This window comes from Chionomys nivalis, chromosome 3 (assembly GCF_950005125.1).
Source record: "Chionomys nivalis chromosome 3, mChiNiv1.1, whole genome shotgun sequence".
NCBI classification, from domain to species: domain Eukaryota; kingdom Metazoa; phylum Chordata; class Mammalia; order Rodentia; family Cricetidae; genus Chionomys; species Chionomys nivalis.
The window spans coordinates 62863791-62877698 of record NC_080088.1 but is presented as its reverse complement, the minus strand read 5'-3'; the positions used below and the strand labels follow the sequence as shown (position 1 = coordinate 62877698).

The following is a 13908-nucleotide window of genomic DNA, read 5'->3' as shown; positions in this document are numbered from 1 at the left end:
CAAAATTCTTCTTGATTCTTCTTATTTAAAATGTTCAGATCACAATGGTATGATATCAAGACAATGGTTTGCAAAAGAAAGCTTTCTCCTGGTGGTAGAGACATGTACAAATTTTGCCTTACCTAAATTCATTAGCTTTCTGTTACTATGGGGAAAGCAGAATATAAAGAAAGATTACTTTAGTGCGTAGCTTTGAAGACTCTAGCTCATCGATCTTTGACTGCTTTAGAGCCTGATGCAAAGCAGATGGGAGCCAAACTCTGATGTCATGGCTGGGATACAAGAGGCAACAGAAGAAGAGGGACACTCATTATCACTATCATCTTCAAGGGTATATTCTCAATGACCAAAAGACACTGAGCTACTTCCTACCTCTTAAGGAGTCTACTACCTTCTGATAGCAGCTGACTGTATACAACGTCTTTATGCTGCTGGGGGACATTATAAACTACAAACTATAGATAGTACTTTGATTTAACTTATATCAAGGCCTGAGAGAAGCAAGGGAAGAGACAAAAACACACAATATATACCATAATAGCCTCCATCTGATATGATGTAATGTTTGCAAAATAGCTTCTGTGTGATGACATGAAAGTCTTTGTCATCTGAGCAGCCATATTCATATCTAGCCTAATATTAGTCTATGGATATCTTAGTCTATATTTCTATTGCTCTGATAAATACCATGACAAAAAGCACTTTGGGGAGAAAAGGATATTTTTCCTTACATTCCCCTATTGCAATCCATCATTAAAGGAAGCCAGGACAAGACTCAGGACAGGAACCAAGAAACAGGAACTGAAGTAGAAGTCATGAAGGAAAGCTTACTGGCAATCTACCTCATTCTTATGTTCAAAGATTTATTTTGGCTATTCTTGTTCCTTTGCAATTCCATATGAACATTAGTGCAGGCTTGAAAAGTTTGGGGGTGGGGGAAGACAGAGAGTGCCAGGTGAGATATTGAAAGCTATTATGGTTCATCTTTGGAGGGTGGCAACCAAATTTTGTGTGTATTGAAGTCTAATTGGAAAAATTTGGGCATTTCTCCTGTTACTGCTGTATGTATTGAACTAGCAAATTACTGAATAACTGGTGAAATGTAACTTTTACATGTGTTCTATTTAATTAGTTTAAAAAATAGCTTTAAATTTTGCAGACCCTTCTCAGGGAATGCTTTATTTTAAGCACTAAGTATCAAGAAGTACTAACATCACAAAAATGAATAACTAGACACTTCTGGTTTCTGATAAAAGAGTACACCATTAGGTGGCTCACTAGTTAAGAAGACTTGGGTTGGGTTCCCAGCACCCACATGATTGTGGTGACAGCAGTCAGTAACTACGGTTTCTCAGGATCCATTACCTTCTTTTGGCCCCTACGGGCACTGCAAACATGGTAAATGTAGGCAAAACACACTGATACACATAAAAGAAAAATTTAATTTTAAGGAAAGAAAATGAAATAAAAGAAACCAAAAGGAAATGTATATATTAAAAGGTGACTAGAAAACAGTATTTAAAATTGTTTCTCTAGCCTTTCAGAATGAACTAGTTTATTTCTTATTGTTAATTTCTTTAATCTACACTTATGGGTATGAATATATACATTTTTACACAATATACACATCTATATGCCTATTCGATGTATACATATATGCAGTTTTGCTTTAAAATATTTACACTATTTATACTTTTATTTATGCACATATACCACTTTTTAATATAATATGAATGTCTAATTTTGAAACATGCTTTTTTTTTCAGTCCAGTAATTTATATCTTCAGCCTTTCCTATTACATTTTTACTCAGTTTAACCTAGATAGTATTTCCTATGGTGCCTGTATCAAAGTTTCCTTAGCCTTTTTTAGACAGGTGGAATCTATTAGTAGGTCCTTTAATGTTTTCCCCCAAAACTACTCTGAAGTCAATGTCCTTGTGGATGTATTTCTCCTAAAAGTATATGCTACTTGCAGAGTGCCTGTGAGTTGCAGATACGGTTTCTTTGTGTCATACCTATCATGAGTATTTAGAGTTTATTTACACTCAACCAAGTTATGTATCTACTGCAAAAAAAACCTTCTCTGATGAGGGTTAAGAGTTTCGTTAGTCTATGTGTATAAAGCTAAGAATGTAGGGTACAGTTCATTACTATGTACACTTAGCATATTAACAGTACTAGGTTCTCCCCTAGGGACTATGACCTAGACAGCCATGGGTTCCATCTTGTGTGAATGTACTTTAAGGACAGTCAGGAAATGGTTGGTCACTGTTAATAGCGTTCACGCCACTATTACGCCAGAAGGCGTATCTTGTCAGGCCTGTCACTGTTTCATATTCAGTCAGTATTTATGTTCTTCATTGATACTATTTCTTTTTGTTGTTGTCCGCACATTTCTTTTCACTGAACATGATACTGGGTTACATAAAGGCATTTTCATACAAGTATATAATGTACATTTGAGCGTGTTTCTGCCATACCGCACTATCCTTCCCCTTATTTTTCTTCTTTCCTCTTGTTAGTCACCTTTGTTCCCCTAGGTTTTTTCACACCATAAGTTAATGGCCCATTTGTGTGACTTTTAAACATATTTATTTGTGTTTGTTGACTATTCTTTTCTAATAATTTGTAAGAATAGCTTTTAGTGGCTAGTAATAATTTGAATATTGTTTTATTTTCTGTAATGCCTTATTTTTTCTTTATTATTCTGTTTATCTGTGAGTAATCTGAGTGAGTTTTATTTTAACTTTTTGTAGAGAGCAAACATAGCCTGAATTGAAAAATGCACCGTATTTTTTCAGTTCCTCTTATTATTAATTTTTATATGTTGTGAGGTAAGTTTGTTTTTCATAGTTATGTTAGTCTTTTAAAATTGTATTACACCCCCACAATCCTTAATTCCAGCACTTGGGAGGCAGAGGTAGGTGGATTTTTGTGAGTTCAAGGCCAGCCTGGTGTACAGAATAAGCTCCAGGAAAACTGGGTCTACACAGAGAAACCCTGTCTCAAGAAATAACAATAAAATAAAACAAAAAAAGATTTCGTAGAGCCGGTTGTGGAAGTGTACATCTTTAACCCTAGCACCTTTGGAGACAGAGGCAGGCAAATCTCTGTGACTCTGTCTATTGGAGGCCAACCTGATCTACATTATGAGTTGTAAGACAGTTAGGGCTACAGAGTGAGACTCTGTCTCAAACAAACAAACAAAAATTACAAAGAAAATGTCCGTCTTTCTACCTGTGCATATACAAGTTAAGATTATTTTGTTAGGTAAAAGAAAATCAAAAAATGCTGTTTTCTGCTGGGCTAATTTTCAGTTCTAAATTGAAGTGACTGACTGGCTTATTTTCTTTTTTTGTGCAAGTTAACTGAACAAGAAACCAGACCTATTTAGCTAAATAAGCAGATTTTCATGCTGACTTCATTCAAACATCTGCCTTCTAGAGATACACATAATGTTTGATATGAAATAGATGGGCAAATTAATGTTTAAACTTCTATTGCGATTTTTAAACCTTTATCAAGACTTTTAAAAATAGAGTCCTGTTTTTCTCAGTTTATGAATAAACTATATAAAACACTTTTATGTTGTTTAATATTTGAATAGTTATGAAAATCATTATTTGAATTGTGCTTCTTTTGGCTTTAGGGTTTCTTCACATGTAATAGTTTTCTTTATTTCACAGAAATACCGGTATCAGGATGAAGAGGTCCCTCCTCCAGAGCACACCTCCCCACCTGTCACTAATGAGGTGCTAGGTCCAGAACTGGTTCATGTCTCAGAGAAGAACCTGTCAGAGATAGAGAATGTCCATGGATTTGTTTCTCATTCTCATATTTCACCAATAAAGGTAGGATAGTAACTGTTATTATTGTTTATTGATATGACTTAGATATTACTTTTATTTATAAATAATTGTTCAAGCTAATGTAAATTCCCCATTCTTTGGGTTGGTTTTAGTTTTATAGTTTTAAAGAATTACATGCTATTTAACAGTATTTCCAATTCATTTTTAAACACTTGATTAAAATAGTCTTTGAAATTTCATTTGTGAATTTTCTTGCTCTTATCTCTTCTTTCTTTATAAATAATCACAGTCCTGAATTTGATGTTTTCCTTTAAAGTTCTACTGTATATTTACAGTTATAATCTATGTATTGTTTTGTATATTTGAACTCTATTTAATGGATTCATATATCAGATTGCATTTTTGTGCAACATTATATTCCTACAACTTATTACTTAGTTTTGCAATCTAAAGTTTTCTATTTAAAAAGCATTCATAATTTTTCTTTTTTTTAGTTGGTATTGAGTATTTTTAGGTTATTGCTAGCTAAAAATACAGGAGAGACACATAGGACCTTCCCCCTCCCCAATTAATGGTGGCAAACTAAAATATTTGTATAATTTTCACTTTAGAAAAGCAAGATACAAGGCTTTAATTGGTCTGTATTCTCATAAATACAGAGTGGTCTTATTTTTCTTTTGAAATGATATCTCATTATGACTGGGATATACATATCCCTTTTTATTAGTGAGCTAGGATATACTTACCTCCTCAGTTAGGCTTCTTGTTTTGTGACTTGCCTACTTAGGATTTTTGCTTGCTTTTGTATGGAACATCATTCTGACCAGTTTGTAAGCGAGTGGGTTGTTTGTTTGTTTGTTTGTTATCCATTCCCCTCTGTGTTGGGATAGCAACCCTTTGTTTATTTTAAGTATTGTTTATAAAGAACGTTTATTTACCTTTTCTGTACCTCTTATCTCAGCCTTCCGAGTGCTACTGAGATTGCAGGCCTAGTCCACCATACCCAATACTATATAAAGTGTTTTTTAAAGTTAGTATGTAATATCAAAATTTAGAGAACTTTAAGAATTTGCCTAGCATGGTGCCATATACTTGTACTCTCCATACCTTGGGAAACTGAGCTAGAGAGACTGCTGCAAGTTTAAAGTCAGGTTCGAGCTACATAGTGACTTAAAAGCTAGTCTGTGCTACATGGAGAAACCGTGCTCTTCCCTTCACTCCCAAACTAAAAGGGAACATTAAGAATTGAAACGTATCGTATAGTGTATTTGTATTGTGTATATTTATACTATATTTGATGGGCATTTTTATTCTTCAATATTTGTTTCTATTTAATTTATTTATTTATTCTTTTCTCACACAATACATCCCTACTACAGCTTCCTCTCCCTTTACTCCTCCCAGGTCCTCTCCACCACCCACATCTCCCCCTAGAAAAGAGTAGGTGTTCTAGGGACATCACCTGAACACAGCACCATAAGATACAATAGTATCAGATATAAACCCTCACATCAAAACTCTTGTGCGGCAACCCAAGGTTCCCAAGAGCAAACAAAAAAGTCAGAGACACCCCCACTCCTACTGTCAGGAGTCCCACAAAAACACCAAGCCAATAACCATAACTTATTTGCAGATGACCTAGCACAGACCCATGCAGGCTCCACAATTGCCAATTCAGTCTCTGTAAGACCCTATGAGCCCTGGTTCGTTGATTCCACAGGCCATGCTCTCTGGGTGTCTTCTACCCCTCTGACTCCTAAAATTCCTCCTCCCCTTCTTCTGCAAGAGCTCTGAGGGAAGGGACTCATGGAGCCCTCCAACCTGGACTGTCTCTCTCCATCATGTTTGGCTGTAGGTCTCTGCATCCACCCCCTCTCATCTGCTGCCAGACAAAGCCTATCTATGGATGACTGGATAAGGAACCCATCTGAGTATAGCAGATTTTAAGACTCATTCATTGATTTTTTTTTTTTTTTTTTTTTTTTTTTTTTTTGGGTAGGGGGCAGTCATGTTTGGTTCTACCGTGGGTCTCCAGTTCCTGATCATCCAGGCAATGTCAGGCATGGGCTCCCTCTCATGGCATGACCCTCAAATTAGACTATTTATAGTTGGCCACTCCCATGAGTTCTGAGCTTCCATTCATTGCCCCAGCATATCTTGCAGTCAGGACAGATTATAGGTCAAAGATTTTGTGGCTGGGTTAGTGTCCCAGTCCTACCCCTGGAAGCCTTGCCTGGTTTCAGAAGGGGGATCGTTTAGGCTCTGTGTCCTCTATTACTATTTTTAGATTTGGTTTGTTAAGGTCTAGTTTCTTGAGTTCTTTATATATTTTTGATATTAGCCCCCTATTGTATATGTAGTTGGTGAAAATCTTTTTGCATTCTGTAGGCTGCTGTTTTGACCTTTTGACAGTGTCTTTTGCCTTACAAAAGCATTTCAGTTTCATGAGGTCCCATTTATTCTTGATCTTAGTGCCTGTAATATTGGTGTTCTGTTCGGGAAGTTGTCTCCTGTATGTTCAGAGCTGTTCCCCACTTTCTATTCTGTCGGGTTCAGTGTATCTGGTTTTATGTTCAGATTTTTGATCCACTTGGATTTAAGTTTTGTGACGGGTAGTAAGTATGGATCTATTTGCATTCTTCTACATGTAGACATCCAGTTAGACCCGGACCATTTCTTGAAGGCGCTTTCTCTTTTTCTGTTGTGTATTTGTAGATTCTTTATCAAAAAACAGGCCATTAGTCTTGGCAACAAGCACCTTTACCCACTAAATCATTTCACTGGCTCTAAAGAAGACATTTATAACCCCAGCCAAGGCTCAGAGAACATTGTAGGAGAAAGCATGGAAAGAATATGAGAACTAGAAGTTAGGAAAATGATTGTAAAATGCTATCTCTTGGATATGACACAGCTATTGCAAATAGGAACTGTGGTGGTTTGAAAGAAAATGGCTCCCAAAGGGTGTGGCACTATTAGAAGGTATGGTCTTGTTGGAGGAAGTGATGACCTGAGTTTGTTACCTGGGACCCATATGGTGGAAAGAGAGAACCATCTTCTGCAAGTCATCCTCTGACCTCCACATATGCACCACGACACATATACACAATAAAACATAATAATAAAAAAATGAAAAATAGACATTTTGTTAAGGACTGAGCATACAAGTATCCCTTGTTTTTTAAGCACTCTGAGCAGCCATGAGTCTCTGCATTTACCACTATGCATTACACAGAGAAGCTTCTCTGATTGAAGGAAATAGCATTTATCTGTGGTTATAAACATAAGTGTGGAAAAAGTAGTTCAACACCATGTCAGTGTAGATAAACACCAGTAGTAAGTTCTTTACAAGGGTCTGTAATCTTTCCACAGGTTCTTGTCTGGATTTGAGTACTAGGTATAAATTCCCTTTTGTGGAGCAGGGGCTCATCCAACTAGAGAGTACTTGGGTCACCCCCACCCCCACCAATCATGCTACTGTTGTATCAGTGGTCAAATTTTATCTAACAGATTGGTGTTGTAGCTCATAGTTAAGACCACCATTAACTGGACAGTGGAGGTGCATACATTTAATCCCAGCCCTCTGGAGGCAGAAGCAGGTGGATCTCTGAGTTTGAGGCCAGCCTGGTCTACAGAACGAGTTCTAGGACATCCAAGGCTACAAACACAGAGAAACACTGTCCCAAAAAACAAAAACAAATAAGCAAAAGACCACTGTTCACCTTTTTTTCCTAGCAGCATGCATTCCTTCTAGCATTGTGATTGCTTCCAGCTCAGTTCTTGCTTGCTTTCTATCTTATCGCCAAGATGTTGTATCTTCGCAGTAAGGACTTACCGTCTAATTCTGGTGGACAACTAAGAGCATTGACAAGAGCCTGTATCGTTTTAGGGGCCTTTTGGGCCCCCTTGACCAGCAGTACACACACCGATATCCTATACCTGGCACTGGGAATTTTGATTCTTAGACAGTAGGGCTTCTAGGAGCATTATCCAGCCACTAGGGATATATCTCTTTAATACTTTGTTATTGTTGTTACCTCCCAGCCTCCCATTTCCCTCCCCCTCCTCCCACTCCTCTCCCCCTCCCCCACTCCCTTCCCCCTCCCTCTCCAGTCCGAAGAGCAGTCAGGGTTCCCTGCACTGTGGAAAGTCCAAGGTCTTCCCCCCTCCATCTAGGTCTAGGAAGGTGAGCATCCAAACTGGCTAGGCTCCCACAAAGCCAGAACATGAAGTAGGATCAAAACCCAGTGCCATTGTCCTTGGCTTTTCATCAGCCCTCATTGTCCGCTGTGTTCAGAGAGTCCGGTTTTATCCCATGCTTTTTCAGTTCCAGTCCAGCTGGCCTTGGTGAGCTCCCAATAGATCAGTCCCTCTGTTTCAGTGGGTGGGTGCACCCCTCGCGGTCCTGACTTCCTTGCTCATGTTCTCCCTCCTTCTGCTCCTCATTGGGACCTTGGGAGCTCATTCCGGTGCTCCATTGTGGGTCTCTGTCTCTATCTCCATCCTTCGCCAGATGAAGGTTCTATGGTGATATGCAAGATATTCATCAGTATGGCTATAGGATAGGGCCATTTCAGGTTCCCTATCCTCAGCTGCCCAAGGAACTAACTGGGGACATCCCCCTGGGCACCTGGGAGCCCCTCTAGGTTCAAGACTCTTGCCAACCCTAAGATGGCTCCCTTAATTAGGATATATGCTTCCCTGCTCCCATATCCATCCTTCTTTTATTCATACCATCCCAATTCCCCAAGTTCCCCTCATCCTCCCCTTCTCACTTTTCTCTCCCCATCTCCCCTTACCCCTATCCCACCCCACCCCCAAGATCCCAATTTTTTGCCCGGCAATCTTGTCTACTTCCCATATCCAGGAGGATAACTATACGTTTTTCTTTGGGTTCACCTTCTTATTTAGCTTCTTTAGGATCACAAATTATAGACTCAATGTCCTTTATTTATGGCTAGAAACCAATTATGAGTGAGTACATCCTATGTTCATCTTTTTGGGTCTGGGACACCTCACTCAGGATAGTGTTTTCTATTTCCATCCATTTGCATGCAAAATTCAAGAAGTCATTGTTTTTTACCGCTGAGTAGTACTCTAATGTGTATATATTCCACACTTTCTTCATCCATTCTTCCATTGAAGGACATCTAGGTTGTTTCCAGGTTCTGGCTATTACAAAATAGTAGGCTTCCTTATGGCTCTTACTGTTTTCCTGTGTGTGTGTGTGTGTGTGTGTGTGTGTGTGTGTGTGTGTGTTTTGTTTTTTCGAGACAGGGTTTCTAGGTGTAATATAGGCCATCCTGGAACTCAACTTGATCTGTAGATCAGGCTGACCTTGAACTAGCAGAGATCCACCTGCCACCCACCGCTGCCTCCTGAGTCTTGGGATTAAAGGTCTGTGCCACAAAACTTGATCCTCATGTGACTTTTTCATGTATCCTTTATATTGGTTAATACTTCCTCCAATTACGATTTTTTGCAATTATAGAAAGTATCTATGCATAAGATTGATTTGCGGAGCTGAATATTAACTAGGTACTGCTTTAGTCTTCATAATTCTAATAAAAACTAATGATAAAAAAGTAAAAAAAAAAATCAGAGTTAGGCATGGTGTTGAATGAATGCTGTAATCCTGCATTTGGAATGCAGAGTCCAGAGGAATATGAATTCAAAGCCAGACTTGTCTACATAGTGAATTTGAGGCCAGTGTGACTTACATCAGACCAAAACAAATAAAACTCTTCAAACCATAAGAAAACAGTAAAATTCATTTAATAGATGATTATTTTTAATAATCAATTGCTATGCTAGTACTTTGGAGGCTGAGATAGCAGGATTTCAAATTTGAGAACAGCCTGGACCTGATAGTTTGTCTTTGAAATCCATCAGAAACAAAACAGTCCAAGCCATAATTACTAGAATAATAGTTTTGCTTATATTTCAAGAACATAAACAGGTAACTGGGTGGTGGCCATGGCGCATGACTTTAATCCCAGCATTTGGGAGACAGAGGCAGGTGGATCTCTGTGAGTTCAAGGCCAGTTTGGTTTACAGAGTGAGTTCCAGGACGACCAGGACTGTTTCACAGAAAAACCTTGTCTCGAAAAACCAAAACAAACAAACAAAAAACATAAACAGAGACTGGTCTAATGATGATTTAACTTTCAGTGGTTAATACTTTAATGAGAAATCAGGTGTAGCATGATATATGTCGTACTTTAAGTTCCCAAGCATCACGAGGGAGAAAGAGCTTATTTGGCGAAGAATTAATTCCTGGTTACAGCTTATCATGGCAGGGAGCTGCTAGTCGCATGACATTCACAGCCAGACCAGAAAACCATGAAATTATGTACACAGTGCTCTGCTCACTTCTGTGTCTAGAAAAAGTTACCACCCATGGCGGATGGATCTTTCCACTAGTCAAAGTCCCCACAGATGTGCCCACAGGCCCTTATAATCCAGACAGTTCCCCATTGAGACTTTCTTCCTAGATGATTCTAGACTGTGCCAGGTTGGTATTAAAACCAGCCATCACAGTATGTTATAAAATATAGGAGGAATTAAATTATTTTAAGAAAGCCGACACTTAAGCAAGATTTTGAAGAAAGCAGTCAGAGTTAGAAGCCACCCCTGGAGTAACTACTGTAGAGGTGAGACTTCAGCATTGAGGTAACTTCAGTGTACCAGGCAGGGTACCTGTTAGAAAGGAGGGGTATGGTATAGAGGGCTGCTGTGGAGAAGGAGCTGCCAGCATCAGATGCTGTGTGAATAGGTTCTTATGTGGTGCTGTTTTGTCGTTCTCGTTACCGCACTGATGACAAGTTACAGTGATGGAAAGTCCATCCAGAGCTAAGTATGAAGGTAATTATGATTTTATCATTTCAGAAACTGGAAAGGGTACTTTCTGGCTAATATTGGGAAAAGTCTCAATAAAAGAAATTAGTGATATTATGTTAAAAAAATTCCAGTGAATAAAAAGGACATATTGGACAAATTCAGGGATTAACAATAGTATGAGGACTCTAAAAACAGTGAGTTGGGATGTAGGAAAGTAGTCAGAAAATAAATTAAAATAAGCAGAAATTCAGCCTTCAAAATAGATCCAATTTTAGGTGAAGTGACAAAGGAGGCCAGATGCTATATACATTAACACCCCTAATTGCAATGACACAGATATAACAAAGTACTTCATATGTGTTTCTTCTTCAATGGCAAGAAAAATTTTGTTTAAACTAGTATATACAACATAAATATTGTTAAGAGAAACTGGAAATAAAAGATAGAGAAGGGTGTATGGACCAAAAATGAGTTTATCTCTCACTTACATGCATTCCCTACAGTAGTAGTTGAGGATATTGCCAAAGGAAGTCATATAATAATGCTTAATAGGTTTTCAAAAATTATTGAATATGAGATTTGTAGAAATATATAATCAAAGATAAGCCTTTTTACTGGATGCTATGGGAATATAACTTTCTTGTTTCAAGTAAATAATGAGCAATTTTGAAATTAACTCATTTCTACAACTCTGGAGCATAAAAGGTGTTGGCTTTTTCATGTTTTAAGTATATCAAAAATTATATGTGCGTGTGTGTGTCAGGGGCTTTGCACACACACACACACACACACACAGAGAGAGAGAGAAGCACACACCCCGCTAACCAGAGGTATTGGATCCCCAAGAGCTGGAGTTCCACGTGATTGTAAAGCCAAGCTGTCTGTTTTGAGCGCTGGGAGTCTAGTTTGGATTTTCTGAAAGAACAGTACGTGTCTTAACCACTGAGCCGCCTCTCCAGCCCTAAGGATTTTTTCATTTAAATTTTTTTTTCATTTTTTTATTTCTTGTTGGGGTAGATTAAACTAAGACCATATAATTTGTATACAATTCGACCACTAGGTGGTGCCCATACAGAAGGGATTTACTTACATGAAGATTGTGTGTGTTTCTGGGTTTGCTTTTCTAAATAAATAGCAGTCTTTGTTCATTAAGATTACTTAATACTTTGTTTTGTAATTTATACCGAAAGGTTTCTGGGTTTATTTGTAAGTTTGGAAATTTGTATCCAAATAATTGAATATCTATTTTATAATTTTGAACTAATTTTTACTTCTATTTAATATTATAAAAATACATACTAACACCCCTAAGCTTATTATTATTGCATGACTTTTACTCTTTTGGCTCTTTCAAGGGGCCCACCACCCAGCTCTTAAATAAATCACACACACAGGCTTATTTTTAGTTAGGAATGTCCGGCCTTAGCTTGACTTATTTCTTCAGTTTTTCCTAAGTTGTCCCGACTACCTTTTGCTTCTAGACTTTTTCAAACTTTTCTTACTTTTGTATATCTTTCTTTACCTCTTTCTCCGTGGCTTGCTGTGTATTGGGTGGCTGGCTCCTGATATTCTCCTCTCCTTGTTCTCTTGCACCCAGGGTTCTCCTTCTATTTACACTCTCTGCCTGTTAACCCCACCTATTCTTGTTATTCTCTCGCTATTGACTGTTCTTTATTAGACCATCAGGTGTTTTAGACAAAGAATCACAGCTTCACAGAGTTACAAATAAAACATAAACAAAAGCAGCACACCTTATAATAATATTCCCCAACAATTATGATATTCAAGTTTTGCATAACAATCATTAATTATGTACTTTGCTGGATGAAGTAGTTTACACCTTTAGTTCCAGCACTCAGAGGCAGAGGTAGGCAGATCTGTGTGGGTTCCAATTCAACCTGGCTACATAGTGAAACAGTGCGTCTGAGTGCGTGTGCATGTGTGTCTGAATTCTTCAGAGAAAAAGAACACACACACACACTCTCACACACACTTACAAAGCTGTGGTTCAACTAGTCTAACAATGACCATTTCTTGGCAGAAAATTCAAGAATCCAATAGTTCAGTCCACAAGGCTGGATATCTCAGCAGGCCTTAAGTGTTCATCAGAATCCCAAAGAATTAGGTTCCAATACCCTTGAAGGAATGAATATGCCAACAAGAATGAGAGCCGGGCAGTGGTGGCGCACGCCTTTAATCCCAGCACTCGGGAGGCAGAGGCAGGCGGATCTCTGTGAGTTCGAGACCAGCCTGGTCTACAAGAGCTAGTTCCAGGACAGGCTCCAAAACCACAGAGAAACCCTGTCTCGAAAAACCAAAAAAAAAAAAAAGAATGCGAGCAAGCAGGCAAAGAGCAAAAGCCTCCTTACATGTCCTTTATATAGCTGCCACCAGAAGGTGTGGCCCAGATTTAGACTGGGTCTTCCTATTTCAAATTATTCAACCAAGAAAATTCCTACACAGTTATGCCTAGTTGCTTGGGCCTTAAGTTAGTTAATTCCAGATGTAGTTGACAACCAAGAATAGCTACCACATGTATATTTATGTCTGTGTGTAGTTCGCTTTTCTACATTAAGCTTTCTCCAGCTGTTACAGTTAGAATTCTAGTGTGAAAGGAGAAAGTTGGGGCTGGAATAATTGCTCAGTGGTTAGGAGCACTAGGTGCTTTTCCAGAGAACCGGAGTTTGGTTCCCAGCACCTACATGAGGTGGCTCACAACCACCTGTAACTCCTGTTCTAGGGAACTCTAAGCCCTCTCTTCTGGCCTCCATAGGTACTGGCATTCACAAGGCAGACATAGAGTCACAGACATATAGATAAATAATTTTAAAGGAAAAAGTAAACTGCATAAAAATGTTACTTTACATATACCCTAGGTGTTAGCAGCAATTGTTTTTGGTTTGTTTTAGGTTGCATATTACTTTTATTTCCTATTCCAGGGTTTTCTGTAATGAACCTAAATTCTGGTTTAGTGAAGTTCATCTTTCAGCTCTATTGTGGAATGAATAAGGTTCTTGCAAAAGTACTCTTCATTCAGTATCGAGAGGGAGGGGGAATGGAGTAGGGGGGAGGAGAAGAGGAGTGGGGATAGGGGGAGGGGAGGGGGCAATATGTGGGAGGAGGGGGAGGGAAATAGGAAACGGGGAGGAGGCGGAAATTTTAATTAAAAAAGAATAAAATAAAATTAAAAAAAGAGGGAGGAGAAACTGGTCGGTATGTAAACAAATGGAAAAATTAAATAAAAAATAATGTACTAAAAAT

General features: G+C 38.4%; 1 protein-coding gene across 15 annotated transcripts in view; it reads left to right on the top strand.

Annotated features, from left to right (window-relative positions):
• Positions 1–13908, top strand: part of Dlg1 (discs large MAGUK scaffold protein 1) — a 197447-nt gene that overhangs the window by 64071 nt on the left and 119468 nt on the right. For all 15 annotated transcript variants that reach the window (XM_057764321.1, XM_057764320.1, XM_057764319.1 and 12 more), the window contains one exon: positions 3688–3852. In XM_057764321.1, the coding sequence (XP_057620304.1) occupies positions 3688–3852 (165 nt within the window). The remainder of the gene's footprint in view (positions 1–3687; positions 3853–13908) is intronic.